Below are 27875 nucleotides of genomic sequence, written 5' to 3'. Positions count from 1 at the left end.
TAAGAGACCAAATTAGATGGAGAATCATTGCTTCCTAATCTGCAATTTTCATATAAGAACTGACTACCTCATCTTCATTATGGGACTTAAGATGTAGGGGAAATCATGGGAATGGTGGCTTCCTTCTTCCACTTTTCTGGGTTATAATGGTCTTACCTATAACAATAATTAATTCATTATGACTTTGTAAGGTCTGGAACAGAACCATCCGCCATGCTGTGTAGAACGAATTGTCATTAATCTGAATGAATTTGCGAGTGTGTGTGTGTGTGTGAAAGACAGGTATGAAGTCATCGAAGAAGGCTAAAGCAGAAATGGTAAAAGCCAACATCCCCCAGGAAAATAATCTTAGATATTTGAGAGTCAAAGACCTTAATATGGCAGACAAGCCTAAATTTTAAAATGAGGGGGAAGCTGGAGTTCTCTCTTCAACAGGATTGATTTTCCCCTCCTTATGCTTCAACCCAGTGAGGATTAATCCCATTTTTGACCATACCTTTTACTCAGTCGTCAATTTGGCCTCTGGATGATATGTGATATAGGAAAAGAAAGATAATGAGAGTGAACAGACATAAAAAAAGAGGGAGGGTCAGAGAGAGCTCTGGCCTTGTTCACTTGTAGGGAAGTAGACATATAATATACAGAAATGAACCAAAGACTGACTCTTACTTTTCCCCCTTATCATTTCAAACACTGTCTATAATTTTGCTTTTGTAGAAGAGAGGCTACTTTATATATTCTCTTAATGGAAACAGGTTTTGAGGCACAGTGGTGCAAGGAGGGTTTAGTTTTTAGATGGGGGTGGGATAGAGAGGGATTGCTCTCAGGAGAAAAACACCTGTAGGGAGGGGAAGAAGGCAGGTTGGGGCAGAAGGAGACACTGTCCTGTGGAACTATAGCAAAGGAAGCCCCAGCCTACCCTACAGGGACCTCAGGAACTGGGGTGGCCCTTCAGAGTTGTCCCAAATGGAGTAAAGGGGGATAGGCTTGTGTGTCCTTATCAGTCTGCGATTTGGCTTCAGGCCACTGCCAAGAGAATATAATCCTAGGGAAGGCAGTTCCTTATAGTTTAGGATAATACCCAGGGAGAGGAGGCAACTATACTCCCAGCAGCCATGTTCTTAGGCCCAGGGGGATGAATGCCCTGGCCCTAAAGAGGGGATCTAATCAGAAAACCATGGCGTTTATTATGTGTTTCATAATCAGATATAAAGATACACATGACTTCAGAGATAAGAAGAGGTCAGAGAATTTAGAGAAAATAAGAGAATTCAAAGTTAAGTAATAACTTGCAAGATAAAATTGAAATTTCATGTTTAAACTGCACTTTCACTCTGTCTTAAAAAATAATTTAGTCTAGAATTGTTCTCCTCACTACAGTGGCTACTCACCACATGTGTCTATTGAGCACTTGAAAATGTGACAAGTCCAAATTGAGTTGTACTTATAGTATAAAATATACACCAAATTTTGGAGGCTGGATAGAAAAAAAGATACGAATTATCTTATTAATAATTTTTATATTGGTAACATGTCAATGTAATATTTTAGCTATATTGAGTTAAGATGTTATTAAAATTAATCTGACCTATTTTTAAAATTTTTAAAATGTAACTATTAGCAAAGTTTAAATTAGTTATGCGTTTTGCCTATACTTTCATTGCACAGAACTGGTCTAGACTAATCTCAAAGTCTGAGAAAGGGGGTCATTGTCTCAGGCCACAGTCTAAGACAGAGCACTATTGGAAAGGGCCACAGAATGAGTGTAGAAACCTCCACATTCTCAGGAATTCACTTCCCTGGCCTTTCTAGAATGGCAACCCCAAAGCACATTATTCAGCTCTTGAGACGCCAAGATAGCATCTGGGTCATATAACCCCAGACAGAATGAGGATGGATATAGGAGCAACCATCCTTCTTGAGAACCAGAGCTTCTGGGAAATAGAAATACTTGCTTTATTCACAAATCAAGAGATTCTGACCTTTTCCTCAGGACAAGGGAATTGTATACACCACAGCTCAGTGATCAGTGTGGGTGGATTAGAAAACAGCTGGAGCCCCATGAGCAAGTTCTTGGGTGCATTAAAACAGTTCCTCTGTATGCCGGGAATATGATCCTCATGTAGCACTAGATGACAACCAAGCAGAAGCATGAGTCATAATGAGAGCAAAAAGAAGGTAAGGTAAAGAAATTACTTGTAACTTGTTTCTTTCACCAACTGTGCTGTACTTTTGTATTTATCATTTACTGCCATCAATTCCATACCAGCCATGATTTCCCCAGCTTGTGATTTTATTTCAACATCATCCAGAACCACTCATTGCTTCCATTCTTACTGCCAGTGACCAAGTCCAGATGTTCATCACCTTGGACTCAATGGCTCCAACTTCCTTGATCTTTTTTTCTCCCAGTTTTTCTCTCTTCAATATGGTTTAGCTTGCTAACCCTTTGTGGATTGTCTTTTCTATAACATGTCACTCTACTGCTCAAAAAGCTAGAATGACTTCATATTGGTTACCGAGTCAAGCCCAGATTCAGTTTGGTATTTAGTTTCTTCTTCCTTATTCCTTTTAACCCTCGCTTAAAACACACTTCCTACTCTTTTTCCCTTTGAAATTATTATGAAATATGAGCGTCTAACATACACAAAGCATTATGCCAATTCCTTGCTCACTGTGATTCAGAAGCTTTTCTCCGTTGAGCCCTGACTTTCCTGAATTCCGTAAAACCTATAATTTGTATACCCTATGATTATTGTATGCTCATATTTTTTGATTATTTTGTGGCAATAATTATTGAACTCTCAACCAATTGGTTGAGATTACATCTTACACTTCAAATCGGAAAAAGAAATTAATATTTATTGAATGATTTCTTTGTATCAGTCACTTTGTGTGTGTAGTTTCCCTTCATTGTTTCCATATTGTCCTGCCAGACTGCCTTGGTGCCAAAGATTCCAACTGAAGTATGGAAGTAGCAGATTTACTGGTGCTTTGGGACTATGATGGTGGAGTTTCCACTAGTAATTTCTGTTTGGACTGTAGCCTCCTGCCTTGTTCCTGGGATTCCCTATCTCTTTAACATTTTCTCTCTTCCTCTCTAGCTCCTTCTAGCTGATCCTGTTTTATGAAAAAAAACAAAAAACAAAACAAACAAGCAAACAAAAAAACCACACAAACCAAAGCAAAACAAAAACACCCTAGCTATTTCTTGGATTTATTTACCATTGGAGCTATAAGAAGGCCTCGTTTTCAAAAATAAGCACACACATTATGGGGCTTCTAAAACATAGATAGTTCTCTTTCTCTGAGATGTGTTCTGAGATTAAGTCATTTAAAAAATCTATTATACATATATTTTCTCATTAAATCCTCTCAGCAATCCATTACACGGTCTTTTATGTAGGATAGGAATCTTTGGTTCAGCTACTGGCATTATAAAGCTGACTGTATCTACTTGTAAAATATATTCTGTTTTGTTTCTAAGTTATTTGGTTAGAGAATCAGTCAGATGCATTTGAGTCATTTCCTGTGTGAAATACAGTGTTTATACATGCGAGTAGCTTGATATTTGAAAATTATAACTTCTTGCGAACTCTCATATTTCTTTAGATATAATTGTATGAGTGAGTCCAGTCTGGTGGGAGAAACCACAGTCATCTGAACAGGTAAAATTTAGTATAAATAATTATTAACTATAATGCGATTGGAGCAACAGAAGATTAACTAATAAGAAGAAAAAAGAACTCTAAAAAATACAGAAATAGCAGAGATATGAAGCAGCCACTACCACTGTGCCTGAGATAGGCAACCCAAAGCTGAGATTCAGACATTATTGGAGAGAGCGGCTATAGGTTATGGAAACCAAAAAATTTGTCAAGGAGCCACTGGAACTTGCTGGAAATCTGTCTTCTGCAGCTTGCTGGAAATGTGTCCTCTGGGTTTCAGGGAAAGCTGTTCATGGGGAGGGGTTCGTGGGGAGTGTCGTGGAGATACTGCACACATAATTGTCTGAGAAGATGCAGCTGCTGGCCACTGAGTACTGCTGGCTGCCATGCAAGACCCTGGTGCTAGAGAAAGCCATGTGTGCTACAGGAACTGGATGCCGGAGAAGCCATGCACACTTGCAGAAGCCTGCCAAGCAAGTGCACCAGAACCAGGGAGCAAAACCTTTTCTTTCTGCATTGTTTCTCCAGCACCCTCTATGGGCAAAGTTTAATGTCAAAGCCAGCTGGCAAAACAAAAATACCTGAAGGGCCCAGATGCATGTTTAGGGACCAGATGAAAAAAGCTGAATTTGGAGATGAGAGATAATAAATTGATAACTGGCACTGCTATTTTCTAATATTCCAGAGACTAAAAATGTGTTAATATGAATATTCCCAAAAAAATCCTCCCCACTTTCCAATGTATACATCTAAAGTGGAAAACACCATTTGTGGTTCAAGCATCCGTAGGATGAATGAACAGAAAGAGGAAAAGAAATGAACAAGTAAAATCATGTTGATTTGCATTATAAAAGAAAAAGTCTGAGGGGAAGAGTAGGGGAGATTAAAAAAAATGAATACAGCATGATTTTAGGAAGATAAGTTTGAGGAGTTTTGAAGAGATGTTGATATATTTGGTTTCTTATAAATACAACCCTGTGCCGAGAGAAGTCACAAACAGTACCAGCTTTATTTGGGTGACCATAACATTTTAAAGCTTTTTAAGTCCACCAAATTTTTAAACATTCTGATTTTTCTTTAAATATTGAAGAATAAATACAACAAAACTTACTCTAATACCCTGCATACAGCATTTAATGTTTCTAAATCAGCCAGTCCTGATATTACAGGATAGTCCTCTTGCTTAGTTTCTATTAGTCATTCTGCATTCATTAAAGCATGTTAAAAATCCTCACTGCTTTCCTTACGTCCTCATGTCCTCAAATCCAAACCCAACTCCGCAGGTAGTCTAGTGGTTGATGCCAATAGAAAAACCTCATCAGCCTCCTACAAAATATTGTGTGTTTCTACTAAACCATATCTTTTATTCATATTTACTTTTTTTCCTTGCTGCTTCAGCAGCAGCAGAAGCATCTATCCTTCTATTCAATCTTCACCTTTTCCTTTGCTCTTGATTTCATCCCCTTCTTTCTTCCTAAACATTTTGTGGCAACAGTTATGCCTTCCTCTCTCCCTTTGAGTCTTGAATCTCTCTCTGTTTCTTGGCTCTTGTTCCTCAGCCTGAAAACAGGCCTAAAACTTTGGACTCCCTTTCAAAATTTCCTCCTCGTCTTTTTTTCTTTTTCACAATATCCACATAAAGATCATCTATGCTTATTACATCACTTCCCCACACTCACTCTTTGTTGAAAACTATCTGCCAGACCTGCTTGGTAAATGCTTTCCTTAGCATAATAACACAGTACAGTCAAATTGAGCACTCATTTTAAAGCATATTTTAAAACTTCTTTTAAATTATCCTAATTATTGGATATTATGAACAAAATGGACATGGTACCAACTCCAAATTTACCTGTCCCAGACCAAACAATGATTGTCTGGGCATTCTTTTCCTCAGATGGTTAGGAGGTAGTGACCTTACTTGGGCCAAAGGATGATTGTTGAGCCAGTTACTGAGGCCTTTGTCTAGGAGAGTGTTGGAAAAATAAGATTGAGTCTTAAGGCACCTTTTGAATAGGATGGACGTGACCAGAGCACAGGTATCTCACATTCTTTCTTCCACCTCTGGCTCAATCTAGAAAAGTCTTGACCTCTCCTCATGACTGTTACATCCTTTTGCATTAGTTTATTTCCATCTCAAACCCCAGTGGAGCTGACCCTTATTACGACTAGTTGTAACTATTTTATAATTACTTGGGTAAGTAAAGTTTAGTAATATTTTAAATCAAGTGTCATGTTTATCTGCAAGGTATTTCAAAATTATTATAGATTTTAAATCTGAAGTATTTTATTCTGAGCATAGTTAAAATGACTATTCTAACCATATTTGAAAGTAAAATTTTCTTTTGTGGATTTTCAGGTGTTTCCCTTTTTCTTATCTCTATGTACTATCCATCCTCAACTTCCTCAACAGGGAAAGCTCTAAAAAAGACTTTGAAAAATCTCCTGGACACTCCACAATCCAATGCAATCTTTCATCCTCCATCCCTGTTGGAAGTAATCTCTCCTTCCCTTCTCTTATGACATTGGTCATTGTCTCCCATACTGATATTTATGAACTTGGCTAATCTCTGTGAGTGAATCCTAAAAGCAAGATCCTTATTTTGCTCATTATTGAGTAAAAGATCCTCACTATTGGGTAAAAAGTCTTGTGGGCAAGATCCTTTTTATTTATTAGTTCCTAAAATATAATACTTTATAAACAATAGGACTTTAAAATATCTATTTTTAATGTTTTAATATTTCTAAATATTTAGGAAAGAAAAGAAATAATTGGCCATTTATTAGATGTATGACTATCCCTTAGTTAAATTTATGTTTCCTTCTTCTGTTTTTGTCTATGTGTTATACTGTGGTTATCTTTTTAATCTCTTTGCTTCTATGTCATTTGGCTTCTATTTATTCTCTTTTTGCCTTCATTTTTTCTTCTTTTTCCTCTCCTGCATGGAACACATGGAATGACACATTTGATTTGTTTCTTGAGGTTATTTGAGTTTTGCATTTTATCCCCAAAGAAATGAATGATAAAAATAAAACACTGAACTTAATTGTTCATTAGAAAAATTAGGCCCTTACCTGATCTTTCTCCATAAGGTTAGTATATTTCAATAGAAAAAAATCATTTAACCTAATTAAACACAAGAAACATTGTTCTTAGAGAAAGGTTTGGGATCTGCTTGTCAAATGAGATAAATTCCTTGAAAGTTGCAATTTTGAATTCAACAGGTTATCACCATTATTAGCATAAATTGTACAAAGTATAGTCATGAAATTATAAACCTGGGTAAAATGGTAAGAAAAAAGTAGATTTAGCAATGAAGATATTGGTGTGGTACTGAATTGATATTAATCTCAGATGGGCAACCCCACCCAAGATAACAGAACACTAAATCAGTTGTTTTGGGCATTTTAGTAGTATACAAATCCTTACAGCTTGATAAACTATGATCATTTTTATGGCTTATTAAGGGATTCAAAATGAAAGAACTAACCATCCAACATTCCACCCATCCTATGTGTTTACAATAAAATACAAGCATAGTCATTAGAGACAGCAAAAGACAGAATTTGAAGGAAATATTTAAGTTGGAAGAAAAAGCTCATCTTTGGTTCAGTATTATTTTATATACACAACTGAATTAAACACTCTAATTTCTTTTATAAGTGTCAATATCATGTCCATTTATAAAATTATTATGTAAAAAATAATATACTTCATCAAATATATTCAACTTAAATAGTGGCCCAAACATATTCTAACAACTGCATGGTTAAATATTGCTTCCTATAAAGTCTGTTTCTCTTCCCATGGCCCCACCTAAGATCTCACCTTTAATTTGGATTTAAAAATTATGAACTAAGAAGGCTCACAACCAGTTTCATCCTCAAATGAGATGCTCATAGGATGATTAATTTCATGTAAAGAGGAACTTGGTAATACTCTGTGTGGAAAAAATCTAAAAATTACCCAAAAAAAAATCTGCTATGCTTTCCATCTGTATTTCCTATTTTATAATCTATGACCTGAGAAGCAAGTTTCAGGATTTAGAAAAAAATAAAAAAACATTATCATTTGTGTTGGACAAAAATTACTGTTGACATGCTACAACTCAACCTCTCTCTCTCTATCTCTCTCTCACTCATTTTCAAGCAATTGCTGATCAGGTCAGTACAACACCATTCCCCATTATTCTTGAAGGTAAAGACAAAATGTAATTAAAATTATATCTAAACAGCAGATCTAGTTAAGTCCTATAACACTTAACAAATAAGTGTTGATCTTTTTATTTACATTGATACCTATTTTTCTGCTGTGCTTATAGAGCTGGATATTAAATCTTCCTTCTAGTGACACCGAATAGCATACTCATAACAATCATGATCATTACAGCTACCACTTACTTCTTGGGATAAGCCCTCTAGGCTGTATGTTGGATGTGGGGATTACAATCCTGTATGTATCCTACTTATTATAAAGATAGGTCTAAAATTTACTATTTTTATACTATACTTAAACTGTTCTATTTCAACTGCTGCTGTTTTTCTGGCCACTCTCACTACTATGGTTTATATATTAATTCCTACTAAGTACCAAATACTAGATATGTTCCATGCAATATACAAATTCTCATGGCAGTCCCTCAAGGCTAGTATTAATTCCCCATGGTCTCAGAGGGATTAAGTGACTTGCCCAAGTCACAATGCTACTAAGGATACAAACCCAATTAATGGCTCAGTCCATGCTCCCCACCATAAAAACAAAGATGTGAAATTTTATATCTAGTATGACTAATGAAGGAGAAACTCACAAACTGAGGGTGACTGAAGGAGTTTATAGTTATTTTTTTTTAAGATTTTTTATTCATGAGAGACACAGAGAGAGGCAGAGACATAGGCAGAGGGAGAAGCAGGCTCCCTTGCAAGGAGCTCAATACAGGACTCGATCCCAGGACCCCAGGATCACACCCTGAGCCAAAGGCAGAAGCTCGCCCACTGAGACACCTAGGTGCCCCAGGTTATAGTTATTTCAAGTTAACTTTCTAACTCTTAGAAGGAAGTAAACTAATTTTCTTGCTTTTTTCTTTATTGCAATACCTAATGCAATTGTTATCAGGTTTTGGAAACAAGCACTTCATTATGCTCAGGGTGAGTGAATGTTACTTACCCTGCATGTGCTCTCTATTCTGGTTCTGAAAATGTGAACCGTGCTAGATGCTGGGAAATGCCACATGGGTTTCATCTTTGAGGACTATAATGGATGTCCGCTGGAGAGATCGCAAAGAAGGCTTCCAACCATGTGCAAAGACACACTGTTGAGAAAGGATCAGGGTCCCAGAAAAGACTGTGGCAACATTATTTGGCAGGAAATGTCAATAATATATAAATGCCATATAACATACAGAATAAATAACTACCAGCACTTTACTCTGGGGTTGAACATTGCTACTATTTTCTCACTCTTTGTTGTTCTTTCCCATCAGCACATAAGTATGTTTGAGTTTCTCACATCTGAAAAGCAACAGTGAGGGAGGCCTGCGTGGCTCAGCGGTTGAGTGTTTGCCTTCAGCTCACGATATGGTCCTGGAATCTCCTGATCGAGTCCCACATCGGGCTGCTTCAAGGAGCCTGCTTCCCCCTCTGCCTCTCTCTGTGTCTCTCATGAACAAATAAATAAAATATTTTAAAAAAAGAATGAATGAAAAGCAACAATGATGGGAAACGTCACATCCTCTTTGGCTTTATTGAATTGAAAACACCACCAGAGGCCTTTTTCCTAAGGCCTAACACTCTGATAGATTAAATTGCAGACAGAAAAATATTCATCTCTCTTACAGTATTTTATGCTTCCAATGACTGCTTGTGACATGCACTCATGGTCCTTTGGAAAATCATTTCTTACTCATTTATGTGCTGCCTCAATGCTTTACATACATAACTGTAAATTCTTGTATTTTAATTTCACGTGGCCTGAAAGGATCTCAAACTTTTGGTATAAAACTATCCACAAGGTTGGCCAATGATCTTGGAAATGCTTGCTGTGCTAAAATTTCCTGACACTTCCAGGCCTTTCAAAACCACCATGAGACACATGAGTCCAGCCGATGTACTTGTCCTGTGACACCCCTGCAGTGCCCCTTAGCAGATTGGAGCCACCTTCGAATATGTAATGTGCTCGCCAGGTATTTAGCCCACAGCTGATATTACCACAAGTCATTAGACAAGGTCTTCAAATGAAAGCAGCCATGGAGCCAGAAGCACAGACTAGGGCAATGCCGGAATCGTAAGGGACCTTTGACACCACTTAATTCAGTTGTTCATTTTCCAGGAGAGGAAACAGGACCTGCATGAGATGAGGTGGCCCAAAGTGGCCCAACCAACTGAAGGTTTTGTGGGGACTAAAATTGGACCTTCCAACTCCAGATTGATGCCTAGATGTCATGAGCATATTCTGTAAATCATCCCCAAATATTAGAAATATTAGACTGTTCAGTAACGATCAATCAAAATGCTGCAATTATTACATGCACCAAGTTTGAGTTTTCAGGTATGATAACAGAGTAAGTTTTATACAATTTGAAACATGTATTTGAAAACTTTGAGGTAGAAATAACACTTCTTTATTGAAAAAAATTCTGGAAAACACAGATGAAAAAACCTGATATTTGTTGACACCTCAAAAACAGTCTACATATGTTACAGTAGTACATTTAGCTATTTTATGCATTTGGTTTTCTGCATACTTTCCAAAGTGTTCTAGAAGACAGCAATACTTTAAATGGAATCAGCTGGAGTTTTTAAAAGTATTTTAAGAAAATCGCAGTCTTCTTTTGTCCTCTTGCATTCCAAGAGCTCTGATTGGTTAATATTCACCTTTGCTTGGTTCTTATCAACAAAAGCTAATGTTAGACTGAATTTAATGAACCCATCAAAACCACGAAAGAATTTTAACTCCCTCCAACATACTGTTTCTCCTTGTGTAAGAGGTAATACCTTCCGTGTAGCAGATCATCTGAATAAGTGTGGGTTAAAATGGTCAATTGTGGCTCTGTGTCAATCATGTGGCTCTTCAAGCTAAAAAGAGGCTACCTGTCTCCTAGGAGAATGTTCCCAGGTTGAGCCCTGTGTCCATCTCCAAATGGTCATACTGGGTTCAGAAACACTGAAAATGTCTTAGTCACAGAGAGGTTTCCCTTCTACCTGGGATTAGGGACAGGTGGAGATGGATATATTTTGTTGTTGTTGTTCTCTAATAACATCCAGCATGTGTTACCTGCTAAATCCTGTGTGAGCCCTAGACATCTCCATCGCCCCAGGTAATCTTCCTTGAGCATAGTGTTATGTTCATGGAGGGAAAGCTAAAAAATAAGCCTTAACCTACCTGTTGCTGCTTCTTCATAATACCTTCCCTTTTAGGGTGCTTCATATTTTTCAAAGAGCTTTTCTATGTATGTACACATATATCACTTACAAAAGCTGGAGAAGCGATGTGAGAAGTAGAATTCTAAGATGACCTCCACAATTTCTGCCTGCTGGTGTCTATGCCCTCAAAGTCCCCTCACTTTGACTGTGGGCAGGACCTATAAATATAATGAGATGATCACTCCTGTGGTTGCAGTTAAGATTTTATCTTAGCGCACAAGAGAGAGATCATCCTGCTGGCTTTGAAGAAGCAAATAGCTTTGCTATAAAAGGCCCTGTGAGCAGCCCGGGTGGCTCAGCAGTGTAGCACCGCCTTCAGCCCAGGGTGTGATCCTGGAGACCTGGGATCGAGTCCCTGCATGGAGCCTGCCTCTCCCTCTGTCTGCGCCTCGGCCTCTCTGTGTCTGTGTCTCTCATGAATAAATAAATAAAATCTTAAAAAAAAAAAAGCCCTGTGAGCAGGCCACGTGGTGAGCGCAGGCCTAGTGCTCAGAGTGATCCCCAGTGGACAACTAGTGGACCTCCAGAACATGTGCAATAATAAAGGGCTGTTGTTTTAAGCCACTAAGTTTGTGGTAATTTGTTACGTATCAATAGGAAACTAATAAAAGCAAGCAAAGGTAAATAACACCATAGCCATTTCACCAAGAAGGACACTGGTTCAGAAAGATGAACTGATTTGGTTAATTTTATTTTGCAGATTGGTGACAGGACTGATAGTGATACCCCTGGGTGCTCATTCACAGCCCAGCATTCCCTGTGCACCATAACGCTCCACACTAATGAGTATTACCAGTGGGTGTCCTTTACCCCTGTCCACCTACAAGATAGATACTTGAAAGCGTATTATATGATCTTCCTCTATGCTGCTCAACACAGAGTAAAGCAATGATTTTATTACATCAGTCCTGGAGTATAGTAAAAACATTAATCAGGATCATAGCAAATGTTAAGTTGATGATATCTTTAAAGGTTCTCAAATCAAATGTCAATCCTCATCACTAAACAAACAGTATTCTGAGTAGTCAAGATCGGGAAAAGCGATAGGTAATTCTACCCACTTTTTGTATTGTTTCTTTGATGTATTATTTTTGAAAATCACTACAAAATTCTTTATTTTGAGACAAGGCAAATCTAAGCCCTTGTGCACCATCATCGTTCCCCAGGCCTGTAAAACAAGAGAGTGAGAGGAAAAGTTAAATGCACATTCAATTAAGAATTCCTTTTGGCCAAAGTAAAAATAAAGCCCACAGCAATGTACTCACTTGGCCACACATTTTGCAGATGATCTCGCCATTTGTTTGATAGTCTATAAACTTCTTTCGTAGTGCTTTGTTTTCTCTCACAATGTAGAGTTCCCTAAAATTATCAAGAAATAACAAAATATCTCTGAGAATTTGCAGTGGACAAATATGCAGCCTGTGGGTACATGCTGTTGGACCTGAAGCTAATCCGCAGGCGTGCCTAGCCCACACCTTATTACTTCTCTCCTTTTCCTCCTGCAGATCATCAGAAGATACCCCCTTTCCACACATATATCTCAGGGGTCATGTTGCCTTTGGTGGTTTCTTCCAAGTCTATTGATTATTTTAACTAGACTTAAGTTGTCCAAAATTTTGAGAACAAGTATCAGCATACACCAAACTGATGTACCTTGGACAAAATGGCTTTGGGTCTTACACTTCTCCTCCCTGCCTCAGTGCAATATAGTTGAAAAAAAAATGATGTTTGAAATGGGGTTATAATCTGGGGGCTAAAGGAGGGGAAATTCCAAAAAATAATGAGTCTCATTTGTGTTATTTTGGAAGAACATTCACAATACAATCTGCCTCACCTCGTATAAGGGAACTTAAAATCGAGTTTTCCGGGACTTACTTGAATACCGGTGTCATGTTGACATGGTGCATCTTCTCAATAACGTGGATATCTTCCCCAGAGCAGGCTAGCACACTGCAGTTTTTGCAAAGGAAATTTATTAATGACGGGTTTTCCTTGTAACACTTTGCAGCACTTCTCTTGATTTTCATTTTCTTTTCCATGATACTTTGCATCTGTAGTTCCAAAATCTGCATTGAGAAAAAGAAAACGTTTATTATTTTTTTTCTTCACAGTTTGACTGAAGTAAGTCTCCTGGAATTCAGAGTTCTTAGATAGTTATGGAGATGTACACCTGGCCATAGCCTAGAAATGAAAATAATGAGGTGATTGGCCCCAAAGAATTTAGCATATAATGCCTCCCTCTGGGCATGGAAATGTAGAACCTTCAGATGTTCCGAAAATAACCCATTCCATTTTAGACAAGTTCTGTAGTGAGAAAGTCCTTGGCAATATCCCAGAGAAAAAACCTCACCCCCTAACCTCTCTCACCATTAGTTTTAATTCTGTCTCATAAAATATGTCTAAATCTGCTTTTACATGGAATCTCTTTGAAGAACAAACATTGTTATTATATTACCAATAATCTTCTCTTACCTGTGATAAGCCCCCCAGTTTCTTTAAGCTTTTCTCACACATTATAATTTCTAGACCCCCTTGCTATCTTAGTCAATCACCTTTTTACACATTTGTGGCAGAAACTACTGGTTTCCCACTCAGTGTCCATTCTTCCTGGAAACAGAACTATAATTTCAACTAAATGACTACATTTCCAAGCCAATGGCCAATAAGACATAAGATGTTACATAGAATTTCCAGAAAGTCTCCTTAAGTATCAGCTGCCATTTCCACTTTTTGCCTTTTCCATCTTCTTCCTTCTTCCTGCCTCAAATGAGCAAGTGCTAGTTTAAATTCAAAAAACTCTTTGACTTGGATAATGGAAACCTAATACTAAAAGGGCAAGAGAAGAGTCTTGGCTTCCTCACAACATCATGGAGCTATCATATGGGTCCAGATTGTCCACATTTTTTAAGTGAGAATAAGTCCTTAAGCCCCTGTATTGCAGGCTCTGCAGTTAGTGGCAAAATTTATTTAATAATAGAAACAATGGAAAGACACAAACCTTGAGGTAGGCACTGGCCAGTTCTCACACCTATACAACTTCATATTTACTTCCAAACTGAACCTCTCACAGATGGAAAATTTATACTAACTTGTGGAGGAAGCCATTGTTTTCCTGAAGACTGAGGGGAAGTTTTAGTAAATGTAAACTCTCAGTGCTGATGAACAAAGTTGAATGGCCCACCTTTCGCGCTCACCTCTGTTTTGGGCTTTGATTCAAGACAGCCATATTTAGTACAGAAAAGAAAACCAAACCTTGTGAGCAATCTATGGGCCATAGAATGCCTTAATCAGACAAGTACAAAAATCAATGTCCTCTGTAAATGGTAACAATATAAAAAATTGAAGTATTATGTTTCCTAAACTTTAATTAGGTTGCACTTGCAAGATATTTATAATTCAGTGAGCTGATAAAAGATGATTTGGCATAGGACCATATACATGGTGGGCAATCAAGAAACACCTATATGTGTGACAGAAAAGATAAAAATACATCTAAGGTTAGTGTACAGATATGTAAACAGGACACCAGGAACTAAAGGATTGGTTCTGGAATAATAAAGAATATGAATCAAAAAGAAAGGAAAAAAATAAAACAAAGCATAGTAAATATATAGGAGGCACAGTACAGGCAGTCAAAGTCTAAATAAAATGTAATGATGTGGCAAAAGTTGTTGAGTCATTGTTAGGGAAAATGTTTAAAATCTCCACATTGTTTCTAGAAGTTTGATTTAGAGGTTTTCAGTTAGGTACAAATTCTGTATATGACATGGAAAACACACTTCACCTTCTGCGTCAATGCTCACCATTTATTAGTGGCTGCCTGCAAACTGTGTTGAGAAGGATTCTTAACTCAGGAAAAGGGAGAGCTGGGACCTAGTAGCGATGTCTACTGTAGTGATGTCTCCTGAGGGAGCCGAACTGAATAGTAGTGGAATCTGCCCCCACATCATTGCCATCCCTGCTCTGAGTTTGTCAGCCTGGAGTTAGCTTTAGAAGGGCAGGTCTCTTAGCCAAAGGAAACCTAAAAAGATTGTCGATTCTGGGGCCCCAAAAGAGACTGTATCTTATTATAGATATAAGCTGGAAATTTTTGACTCATAAACTCCAGAGACGGCCTAGAGCTTACCCAAAACACTTGGTCTCGAAACATCGGTCTTTGAAAATATCCACTTGAATAACTTTCCAGTGACATTATTTGGCCACAGATGTTTGATTTGACATTACCAAATGTTTGGTTTGCCTTATATTTAACGGGGTTTTAAAATACAAGTTTGTGTAGAAACCTGGCCAGGAAACCTTGGAGTTGGTTATAGCAATGCACACCAATTTAAAAGCATCCCTTTCGTGAAACTCTATTTAGGGTAGAGCCAATTCCAATGTTAAGAAACTAACATTCACACCCATATGCAAGGGTGTGAATTTTCTTCTAAATGGATTGTTTGCTATTATAGTAGTTACAGTCTTTAATTCAGTGGTATGGGGGATTTCCTGAAATATTGTAGAAGTGCATTCTTCCCTCACTGCATTCCTCTTGCAGCTCAAATGAGCATTAGTAAATTGAGATGCAGCTAGATGACATATTATGTATTTTCTTATCATTCAGATCTAGCCTCAATGTTACTCCTCCTACAAGACTTTCCCCAAACACCCAATCTATAGAGTACTCATCTAATGACTTGTTTCATATTGTCTTATTCTAATTCTGTAGCATTTATCCTTATGTGATACATTTCTTGCTTCAGTTTTGCTTATTGTTTCTCCTCCTCAAATCTCATTATGTATACTCTAGAATATAAGCTTCATAGAGGAGGGTTCTATCTGTGTTATTTGCTGCCATGTTCTCTCTTTCTAGAATGTTACCTGGCACACAGTAGGCACTTCATAAATATTTCTGGAATGAAAAACTTGTGCCCATACAAACAGATTGCACCAAACCAAAATTACCAGGTTGGCTTGAATGGGTGAGCTATACTAGTCTTTCTGATCAAGGACAGACTAAATTTATATCTTCAAAGTTTATGGTTGGTTTCACCGGAACAGTGGCCTGACAATTTCTGCCCTCATCGGTCCTAATTCTTTGTATGTGAATCTGGATTAGGCATGGCTCATCCAACTGGAACTTAAAATTTAGCACAATTTCTGTCTTGAGACTTAGCCACAAAGCTATCAGCGGCAACCACATGCAGACTTTTTAAAGTGAAAAATTCAGAGAGGTCCAAAAACCATACCTTATGAGCATACTCCTCTGGATTCATATTTTGAACATGGTCTATAGCTTTATACATCATTTTCTCTCGGAAATCATTAACTATCTCACGTTCAATAACCCCTGAGTTACTGTGGGCAACCAGGACGTAGGTGCTCTCATCAGCTCTGGCTCGACCACGGGCCTGAGAAAAATAAAGAAATCAAGTTAATGAAGGGTCATGTCTTTCTGTGAATGCTCTCATTTTTGGCCTGGAATGGTATTCAATGCTCAGTGTCCCAGTCTTTAAGTAATTTCTCTATTGTCAGTAATGTTAGTTATTATCCATTTTTTATAAGTCAGTTATTTGAAATTCAAACTGCACTATAATGAACAATGAGCAATGACGGTTAGGTTACCACACCATCCTTCAAGACCCCCAGTTACACAAGACCATCCTGTCCCTGGAAACTTCTCTCAATCCTAAAAGCCAGCATCATCATTGATTTGGACTAGGGAGGCACTCCTCCAGCCTAGTAGGAGGGATGGATAGAAAGAAGGGGCATCTCTGACCTTGACACTAGAGTTGTTGAGAATGCAGGTCTGCTCCTGGTATCTATATTGGATTTTGAGCACATTTCCCATGAAAACATGCTTAACATGGTGATAAATTTCTATAGTCCCCTTTAAAAATTGATATTTAGGTACATTTTGAGTAACAGAAAATATGGTCTTAGCCAGGAACCTAACGACCAACTATAACACCATCTGTATAAAAATGTATTTGGTGTAATAAACTGCTAACAAAGTAACTCTTGAAATACAATTACTTCCTAATTTGGTGGCTATCTGGTTATCTTAATATTCCATGACTTGTTTTCCAGTCAAGAAAGCAATTTTATATATTTTATTTTATTTATTTATTTATTTTTAATTTTTTTTTATTTATTTATGATAGAGAGAGAAAGAGAGAGAGGCAGAGACATAGGCAGAGGAAGAAGCAGGCTCCATGCACCGGGAGCCCGATGTGGGATTCGATCCCGGGTCTCCAGGACCGCGCCCTGGGCCAAAGGCAGGCGCCAAACCGCTGCGCCACCCAGGGTTCCCCAATTTTATATATTTTAAAAAGAGATTTTAGTTAATGATATAGGAGGAATATTATTGGCATTAACCGGCACAACTCCCATACATGCTCAATGAAAGGTAACAATTATATTGTTAAGACAGTGTAGGTAAGAGGTAAAGCGAAATTAAATAGAAATTAGTATACTTCACTTTTGTTTTATATGTATAACTATGCCTCCCCCAACTTCTTTTGATGAAAATTTTCAAACACAGAGTAAAATTGCAAGAATAGGGAGGAAAATGCAGAAATAGCAGGGTTCCCAAACTTTTGAGCATATTACTTTGTCAGACATTTTAGGGACACTGCTCTTCAGATTTCTGGTCCAGCTGGGAGTTCATAGACATTCTAGGAATTAGGAGGCCTCTTCAACTCTTATAGATGGGCCAGTGTCATGTTTCTGAAGAGTCTTGGGATACAGAAATAACAATCCAAGAAGAGTTGTTTGGAAATACGACAGTTATCTGTCATCATCATCTGAATTAAACAACACCATAAAATGCAGTAGTGTGCAGCTCTTCAAGATTTCTTCTTCTTTTAATTGAAGTATAATTGACATGTAACACTCTTAGTTTCAGGTGTGCAATGTAATGATTTGATTTTTGTATACAGTGCAAAACGATTTCTCCTTTAGAAGGAGAATAGATACATTTTAAAAATGGTCTGTGCTGCTTTGCTAAAAGAGAACAAACTAATAACACAAAATCAAAAAATCAAGTTATTAGAGGTATTAAACATACCTGGACCATGGCTATTTCATTAGTGACGAGACCATAACGGATGACGATATTACATTCTTTAATATCCAGACCTTCTTCTGCCACTGTGGTAGCGATAAGCAGATTTATTTTTCCTGTGCGGAATTTACTAATGACTTCTTTTTGTTCATTCTGTAGAAACAGTTTAACAAATTAAATTTTGTGATGCTAAACACATTAAAATCTTCTAATTAGCAGAAGAAATAATAAATTGCAACTGGTCAGTGCAAATCAAAGGATTAGATCATACACGGATTCACTGCCATCTGTTTTTGGCATTGAACAAAGACATGATGGTGAGACAACATTTGATTTCCAATCTGGGATTACCACACAATAACAAAAATATTTCCATCATCCAGTCTGGAAGTGGGAAGACCATCATTTATGCCAAGGAAATAAACTGATGGATGACTTGGGAGGGAGGAAAAAGAGATGCTTTCAGTGGAGAAGAGGGTCAAGGCGATGAGAAACTAGAATGGGCTGTGATTTTCACTATGTTAACTTCAGAATTGTTAATCTCCAGAAAATGAGATTCGGGGACACTTTTTGAGATCATTGAATTTTGAGTCACAGAAAAAATAACACACTCTATGCCACATTTGGTCACTATAAGAGTCACTCAAGCGCGAAACCTATGGAATATGTCTGGAAGGACATGTGAGAAACCAAAAACATTGGCTTTCTCCCGGGAGGGAGCAAGAAGGCTGGAGAGCGCTGGTGTGTCCTAAAGCTCATTAATTCTGAAGGAGGTAAATATATTATGTGTTCAGAGAGAAGAGTAAATAAAAATGAAATAACAAGTTATTCAAAACAGACTTTTAAAAACTATAATTCAATAAAAAAACTCTGAATTTTCAAACTTAATATAAGTAAAGAAATAAAACAAGCACTCTGGTCCTTACATAGGATGAATGGGTGAGCATAAACCTAGCCTGATATGGCCAGTGTGGTTTTGTTCTTAGAACCACTCTCATCAAAACTGTTGTTCCAGTCGGCCTGTACAGATTTCTGTTATGTTTTATCCCCAAACATTAAACAAAAACATTAAACATTAGACAAAAATAAAAATAAACATGTCAGACCAACAGTGTGTCCTCCCACCCTCTTCCCTTTCTTCTTAGAGGTGGTGTGTCTTTTTTTTTTTTTTTTTTTTTTTTTGAGTCCTAAAGGCTGGAGAATTGTGCAGAAAAGCCTCTCTCCAGTCTTCTCTGATAATTTCTCCCTCTCCCACTCATGTCCACTGATAAAATCTTCCATGCCTTTGGATTTCAGCAGAAGTGTCTGCTATTCAAAAGTAACTTTAGGAATGCCTGGGTGGCTCGGTGGATTAAGCTGGGCCTGTGCTGGGCTTCCTGCTCAGCCAGGAGTCTGCTTCTTCCTCTCCCTCTGCTCCTCCCCCAGGTCATGCGCTCTCTCTCTCTCTCAAATAAATAAATAAAATCTTTAAAAAAGAGTAAATTTAAAAATGAGAATTTCAGACACAGAGTTAGACCCTCAAATCACATCAAGTAAATGCTGACTCCCTCTTCCAATGAGTAAGACCAACTGTGTTCACAAGAAGAGGATGTGGGGCATAAGAAAAAGGTGTGTTCTATATTTTGGCATGTAGCCCCCAAATCTGAAAGAGCTAAGGAGCAAAAAGTAGTTTGACAACATACTTTCCTTTTGTACCTCACCTCTTTTCAAAGCGGATCTGAGGCCACATATAACCAAAGTTATAACACTAAAGCTAATATAATAGAAACTCAAAAACCTGAGTAGAAGAATATAGATGTACTACTTGTAAGAATTAGCATAGAGGCAGAGAGACTGAACTTCAGTTTTGTCTGTGAGCTTCCTGAAAGGTATGGCAAAAAATTAAATAACTGATTAAATAGCCAGATTAAATAAACTGGCTCTCATCACAAAAGAGAAAGTAAGCTCCTTACCCAAGGAAAACAATGCTTTCTTTCTCTGGTATAAATTTTAGAGACTTTAACTGAGTATGTGCAGTAAGTATATTGCATAAAATTTCAAGAATGACTTTTTTCTTCAGTAAATCCTAAAACAGATTTAATTTCGTCCATTGGACTGAATTTTGATGAGTATGATAGAATTGGAGTGTCCTCTTGTCTAGCAAGACTCAAGGTCAATATGACTTCAGAAGAACATTTTATTCTAACAAGCCACGCTTATAATGTCTACAAGTGTCTTTTTTTCTCTCCCATGGGTTTTATTGTGCACATGATAAGTAGTATAATGAAACGAAAACAACACAAAACAAATCTTAAAAAGGGAAAGAAAATCGCGTATAGTCCCAAATCTCTAACACATGAAATGTCTTCATTTTTCCAAGTTGCCTTACAGATCTCATCCTATGCAAACATATTCTACATTTTTCTAATTATAATGCACATATTTTTGTTGGGATTTGATTTTTCCACTTGATATTATATCGTAACCATTTTTCCATTTTGTTACTAAGTTTAAATGTCAATCATTTTTGCAAAGGAAACTCAATTTTGAAGGTTCCTCCAAGTATATGAAAGAAGTGACTCCTAACACAATTCTTAGCTTATCAGACATCACAGATTAGATTGCTAATAAACTCATATTTTAAGAACAAGTGTTCCATTCCATAGAATTATTCGTGGATAAGAGAATTGCAGGGCAAGACAATTGATGGAAAAAAGACTACAGCTAAGTTGGGAAGAGTAATAACAGAATAAGGGAAGAAGTAAAGAAGGGTGTTTTCACCTGTGTCATGGGCTTGAACTCGCTGCTGTGTCCAGCTCCAATTAGATGATGGGCTTTGACTCCTACCTCTGCAAATTTTTTATTTTCAGTAATCCACTGGGAAAGGGCAAATGCACTCTGTCGTGTTTTTGTGAAAATTATTCCTCGGGCCGGTTCCTCAGTCCTTGTAAATTGTTCCATTATGGTGTTTCTTAATTTGATCAGCTTTTCATTTTCATGTTTTGGGTTTTGAGCCAGCTTTTTCAACATTCTCTTGTTTTCTTTAAAAAAGAATTAGTTTGAATTATAAAATATGTGAATAAATTACACTGGGAGACTTTATGTAATGAGATACGAATATGTAGTTGAACTATAGTTAATCTTATGCTGTATCTAATGATCAGGCTAGCTTAATAAATAAAGGTATTGCAGTCTTGTTGACAATAAAACCAGATGACCAACTGACTGATTCTGAGTATATAATTCATGGCTTATCTGAGCTCATCAATTAGAAAGAACCCCAAAATGATTGGGATTTCTTCTTTCAAAATAAAAGATGATTTTAAGAGGGCCTTTTGGAGAGCTCTTGAGAAGCAACAGGCTCACACCCTGAGGCAAATGCACGAGAGTATAAAATCAACATAACATTGATTCTTACCCCAAAATAACTCCATGAGAAATCTATCTGTCCTATCCAGTCTCAAAGGTCTCTTTTCATCATCCTCAGCTTCATCACCATCACCGTCACCGTCACCATCCTCACCACTCTCATCACTATCACCTTCTTGGACTGCAAGCTTCTTCTCTGTCTCATCATTATAGAAAGCTTCAAGGTGATTATATGCATCAATCGTTCGAATTGTATCATTAATTTGTAGGGCCTCATTGTACTTCCTCAAATGCTCTGCACAAACACGGTCTTTTCGATTTCCTTCTCGTGCAGCTATGAAAGAATACATTACATAGAGTGAAATAATGGTAGAACACATCCCTGAAAATTGTGCTGTGGACGTCTATGACGACTCTAAAAATAAGCTTCATGTTGTTTTTGAGATGGGCCTCCCAACGTGCCTCCAGCTCTAAAAGTTTTCCAACCCCTAAACTGGCGATCTGAGCTCTGTATCAGCGAGAATAGAGTCCTGATCCATACTGACTCAAAGAATGGCATGAAAAACATTGCGGTTGAGTTTGCATTTGGAGGCAGAGACTAATATCTATCTTAATATGTTAAACATACAATAAGTGAAAGACTCTGGAAATAAAGAGAAAATTAATGGATTGCTGCTTCTTTCCTTAGATAAGGGATTACAACATGTTCATCCTTGTACTACTTCGAACATAGAAATTCCATTTGATATTCCATTTGCTTTCAGTTTGGTTGAGAATATATGACACATCCATCTGAAATCTTGGCATGAACTTGGAATAAACAAGTGTTAGGTCAAAACCCAAATTACCTTTTTTTTCCATTTGAATGGTCCATTGTTCATAGGGTTGAGTTCCAAAATCTGACATTGGACTCATTTGGCAAAAACTTTGAATCTTGTTCATTATTTCTAAAAGTTTATCTTTAAATGGATCCTAAAAATAAATTATACACTTATTCTTACATGCTCATATTATTAAAGAAATAGCATTATCTTTGTTAAAATAACTCCCATGTTATAATAAATTTAATTCAGAATCTTTGGTCTAGACAAAGTAACAAGTTAATCCCTGACCATCTCTTTGTACATTTATTTTTCAGTAATCCATCCTTAAGCCATACATATACCAACATCATGTACTGCTGCTAGAATTTCCCTTTTAAAAGTTTTAAAAAAATAAAATTAAAGAATAATATGCACGTTGAGTGCTAACAATAATTTTAAATGTATTTATTTTATATATTAGTAAATATTAATTATTTAAATTATATTATTAATTATATAAGTATTAAATAAATAAATAAATATTTTTAAAGATTTTATTTATTTATTAATGAGAAACAGGGAGAGAGAGGCAGAGACACAGACAGAGGGAGAAACAGGCTCCATGCAGGGATCCCAAGGTGGGACTCGATCCCGGGTCTCAGGATCAGGCCCTGGGCTGATGGCGGCGTTAAACCGCTGAGCCACCCAGGCTGCCCCAATAAATATTTATATATTAAAGCAATGCCCTAGTTATTTTGAAAGCCTACAATGTAATTTCATAAAAATTACCTTTTGAAGAACTGGTTTCAGTATTATTTTTACTAAAGTAAAAAGTTAAAAGGTAGGCTTGTATTGAGCACCAGGTAATGTGTGTAAACGTTGAATCACTATATTGTACACCTGAAACTAATATAATGCTGTATGTTAACTGGAATTTTTTTTTTAAAGTTAAGAGATAGAGTTTTAAATGCACTCTTCTTTAGTGCATACTATATGATTTCACTTTTAAGTTCAAAATCAGTTAAAATCCATCTTTGGTGTTAGAAGACAAAATAGTAGTTATCTTTGGGGGCTAAGTGACTAGAAGGAGGAATGAGGGGTTTTGGGGTGCTGAAAATGTTTTATCTCTTGATTTGGATTTTTATTAAACAGGTGTATTCATTTTATAACAATTCAGCAATCTGTACATTTATGAAGTTGTACCTTTCTGTATGTCTATTATACTTCAATAAAAAGTATATCAAAATTAAGTTAAAAGGTAAGATGGCAACTTCTTTTAAAAATATATCCCGAGGATTCTGTGGAAGTTTTAAAAATGATTATGAGTAGAAACATACCTTTAAATTTATTAAGTAAAACTAAATAACAAAAAATGAAGGATAATAAAGTATATTCAAATGTTCTAGTTCAGCTGGAATAGATAGGAGTCATCTTCAGAACTTCAAAAAAATTAATCTATGGAGTTGGTCACTAACACTGGTTTAATGCCTACTACATTTCAAATACAATATTGTCTATTATACATATTTCATGTCACTTAATCCTAACATCCTTTGAGATAGATTTTTAATGATTACCTTTGTTATCAAGTACATAGAACTAAAATTTATCATGCTTTTTTATATTTTACAAAAGAAAGTACTGCCATAACACACTGGTCATAATGTCCAAACTAACTCAGTTGGTTTTTATAATCAGTGAAAATACTCCTTGCAAAAGCACCATTAAAGTAAATATTTTATTTCTTTACTGTGTCAGTGTTCTTTTAAGAAAGTAAATATGCAAATTATTAGGATTTCCATTATCATTACCAACTGTAATCTGGTAGCAACAAAATGGTTCTGTGAAATGTCAAAAAAAAAAAAAAATGCCTGAAATTCACCAAGAAAGTAAAAAGAATAAAATAAACTACAGTAATCCCTTTAGTTTAGCAATATAACTCTCTCCACCCTTACCCCCATGGCCCACATGTAGTCAAGCCACTTTTCATATAAACCGGAAAACTAAAAGAAGCTTGAAAGGGAGAATTCACAGCAGTGTTTTGTTGCTTAATAGTAATAATAAAGAATAAAACTGTAACTTATTTTGCTAAAAATTTAAGATAATATTCTTCAGATGGTATAAAGTAATCTTTGCATTTTTCAGTTGAGTATGGTATTCTCAATCTAATAAACATAAAATTTTAAGCACATACTTCTCTGGTGTCATCTGCGATTGCAAACTTTTTACATGGCTCTTTCATTTGGCCTTTGAGTTGATTGATATTTTCTTTCACAGTTATAATGGTACATGCATCGAGATTGGCACATATCTGAAAAAGAGATTTTTTTTAATATTCAAATATTTACTTTTCCTTTTCAATTGATTCAATGGAGAAACATTTTCATGTAATAAATAGGGACCTTGACTAACTAAATACAGCATTTTAATATCGCTTTACTGTGGATCTGCTAAACCAACACATCTATCTCGATGGACTCAAAAGAAGCTTCTAAGTTTTGTCGGTGTATAATTCCAGAAAAAGAAGTGTATTTATTTTCATTTCTTAAATTCCATTTGCCAGGTGGAAAAACTGACATGGAAACAGTGTAGCAAATTACAGAGACCAGTAGAGAATGGTTATGAGATAACCATATTACATAAGACATTTTAAAGGTCAGCTTGACATCCTTGGATCAGATTACCACCCTCTTCTACACATAACGAGGACAATGTAAAGCTAGGAGCAGCCAAAGCCAGGATGTGCCTGGATCTAAACTGATGTTAGTCCTTAATCCCATAATAAGTTCCCAAATATCTTGGAACAAATAATTGTGCCTATGTCTGTTCTACATGAATTTCACTGAATTCAACTTAAAGTAAGGGACTCATAATATAAACGCAATTGCCTTTGTGCTAACACACTTCTTGGGTTACTCTGAATTGACATAACACTCGAAATCAACAATAGTACTTCATGTGGTGTTATCATTTGGGGTCAGCTGACAACCTCGACTAAAGATTCTCATATCTCCGTTTTGTCATTTAATTTGAATTACCCAGAATCTGAGAATCACACAGAACAAAAAAGGCACAGAAGAAAATATGCAATTTTGAAACTAATGCAGTATTTTGAAAATTAGAAATTTTCATAGTTTGTGCACTTTTCTGTATCAGATGGATCATCAAGTTTAACAACATGAGTAGATATTTAAAATAAGGTATTTCATTTGTCCCAATTTTTCATTGATTATATCTATACTCCAATAATTTTTGTGATATTTTTCTGTGCCATATTACTGTTTTGTAGAAGATTGAATATATTTACTTTAACTAAAACATATTGATTTCCCCTAACTAATGATCACAGAATACCTTCTTTCTCAATGGCACTTGGACTTAATCCTACTCAAAAAGCCCAAAAAGCCGTGGTATTTGCTTTAGGGTTCGTTATTGTTGTTGTTGCTATCATCGCTACATATAAAGTCAATGGCTTACTTTTAAAATGTGTTGCTGGGCTTCAGCTTGCCTTTTGGCTCCTCGAACACCTGGTGAAGCTGTTAGTCCTAGTATCTGAGGTAGAGGAATCACTGGCTTGTATTCTTTCTTGAGTTTATTATTTTTCAACTTCTGTTTCAAGTAACGTCTCATGATGTTATTATAGACTGCTTCTTTGTTGGTGTGATGACATTCGTCAATGATGATGAGGGTAAAGTCTTAAAAGAAAATCCAAGTAGTTCATTTATCCATATCAGCAAGGTAGAGTGAAAAGAAGTACCTTAAAGCTAGTAAACTGGGCTGCTATGGGACATCCTTTAGTAGCTAGTAAACTGAGCTGCTCATCCTTTCTTGAGCAGAATATGGCACAGACCTCTTACTTCTTAAGTGGACAATGTCTATGCTAGTCATCTGTAAATCCAGAGGCCCATGCATATTAATTATGGAACTATTCTTGTTAGATATTATCACTCTTGAAGAGATTAGTTTTGGAAAATTTAAAAAGGTAATAAGTTTTATGAGATAGAATTCAATCCCTGCTTTGTTCCCCCCAAATTAATCAGGATTACACTTTTGTTCTTTAATAAAACATTCAATTTTAAGTTGATGAGGGTTTTTTTTTATGTCAGATAAAAACCATTCCATTTAAACAGAGATCACTTTGCTTTGTTTTAACATTGCATTTAATTATTAGAAGTATTATAATGACTATATTCCTTTCCCTTTCTCTCACTTTTTCTTCCCTCCCCCCACAAAATAGAAAAGATTATATTTCATTCTAAGGAAATGATGGCATATCTAACAGTATCCGTTAGCATATGAAAATAACTTGGGATCCCCGGGTGGCGCAGCGGTTTGGTGCCTGCCTTTGGCCCAGGGCGCGATCCTGGAGGCCCGGGATCGAATCCCACGTCAGGCTCCCGGTGCATGAAGCCTGCTTCTCCCTCTGCCTATGTCTCTGCCTCTCTCTCTCTCTCTGTATGACTATCATAAATAAATTAAAAAAAAATGTTTTAAAAAAAAGAAAATAACTTGTTGGTATCTAGAAATAAAGAGTAATAAAAAGTCCAGTGGGTGCTTGATTTAATAATGTATTCTTATGTAAATAAAGTGATCTAATTAAAAATGTATCTCATTTTTGTGTATCTCCAGGAAAGTAAACAGTTTTAAGGAAAACTTAAACAATGAAAGATGATCTATGGGTGGCTCAGCAGTTGGGCACCTGCTTTCGGCTCAGGGCATGATCCCGGCGTCCAGGATTGAGTCCCACATCAGGCTTCCTCCCGCATGGAGCCTGCTTCTCCCTCTGCCTGTGTCTCTGTCTCTCATGAATAAATAAATACAATCTTAAAAAAAAAAAAGATGATCCTATGAGAAATCATCTTTTTATTTTTGTTTATTTATTTTTTAAATTAGGCTCCACACTGCATAAAGCCCAACATGGGCTTGAACTCATGACCTTGAGACAAAGGGCTGAGCCTAGATCAAGAGTCGGACACTTAACCAACTAAACCACCCAGGCACCTGTAAATCAGAGATAATATTTTTAAATCAACATTTTGAAAATTATTTATCTACTACAGCCTCTGTTACTATCATCAATATTACTAATTCTTCTTTTTCCAACTTCAACCAACCTGAAAATTGGACACCATCATCTTCTCCTTTTTCTGAGTTTAAAAGGGAGTTTTCAAGGATTTGAGCTGTACTGATGATAACATCATAGGTTTTGACAATTTCTGGAAATGATATTTTCAATTGGGTATCACCACTTAATCCAATAGTATGATACCATTTCTTCAAAAATGGTTCAAACTCTTCACGGAAAAGCTGTTCAACTAGTGGTACCTTTAAAAATGCCAAAATTAAAGGGAGAGAGGGCATGGTCAGAGAAAAAAAGAGTACCAATTAAAGGCCTAGTATGTGCCAGGCATTATCAGAAGTGTTTACATTATCAGTTAACTAAGCATAACAAACTATCAATCATTACATTCATTAATTTATCAATAAGCATTTATTGAATGCCTGTTAGGTGTAAACATCATATCTGAAACATAAAGATGTTTTAAGACATAGCTGACAACTTTGAGGAACTAGGTCTAGGTGAGCACATAG

The 27875-nt window shown here is 36.5% G+C and overlaps 1 protein-coding gene and 1 long non-coding RNA gene across 2 annotated transcripts in view; one reads left to right on the top strand and one right to left on the bottom strand.

Moving 5' to 3' along the window:
* The first annotated feature begins 2003 nt into the window (after positions 1 to 2003).
* LOC140624321 (uncharacterized) lies at positions 2004 to 9304 on the top strand. Its single transcript, XR_012023809.1, has 3 exons — positions 2004 to 2178; positions 3613 to 3668; positions 9149 to 9304. It is a non-coding gene; the product is annotated as an uncharacterized lncRNA (long non-coding RNA).
* Positions 9305 to 10262: 958 nt separating this feature from the next.
* The window catches only part of IFIH1 (interferon induced with helicase C domain 1), a 57324-nt gene continuing 39711 nt past the window's right edge, over positions 10263 to 27875 (bottom strand). The window contains exons 6-16 of the mRNA XM_072811057.1: positions 27398 to 27608; positions 25761 to 25978; positions 24478 to 24594; positions 22329 to 22452; positions 21530 to 21814; positions 20893 to 21152; positions 18136 to 18285; positions 16316 to 16477; positions 12963 to 13153; positions 12353 to 12446; positions 10263 to 12255 (exon numbers count right to left, since the gene is read on the bottom strand). Coding sequence (XP_072667158.1) covers positions 12076 to 12255; positions 12353 to 12446; positions 12963 to 13153; positions 16316 to 16477; positions 18136 to 18285; positions 20893 to 21152; positions 21530 to 21814; positions 22329 to 22452; positions 24478 to 24594; positions 25761 to 25978; positions 27398 to 27608 — 1992 coding nt within the window. The 3' untranslated portion in view covers positions 10263 to 12075. The remainder of the gene's footprint in view (positions 12256 to 12352; positions 12447 to 12962; positions 13154 to 16315; positions 16478 to 18135; positions 18286 to 20892; positions 21153 to 21529; positions 21815 to 22328; positions 22453 to 24477; positions 24595 to 25760; positions 25979 to 27397; positions 27609 to 27875) is intronic.

Source organism: Canis lupus, chromosome 34, assembly GCF_048164855.1.
Source record: "Canis lupus baileyi chromosome 34, mCanLup2.hap1, whole genome shotgun sequence".
NCBI classification, from domain to species: Eukaryota; Metazoa; Chordata; class Mammalia; order Carnivora; family Canidae; genus Canis; species Canis lupus.
Note: the sequence above shows the minus strand (reverse complement) of the source record. Positions and strands in the feature narration are given on the sequence as shown.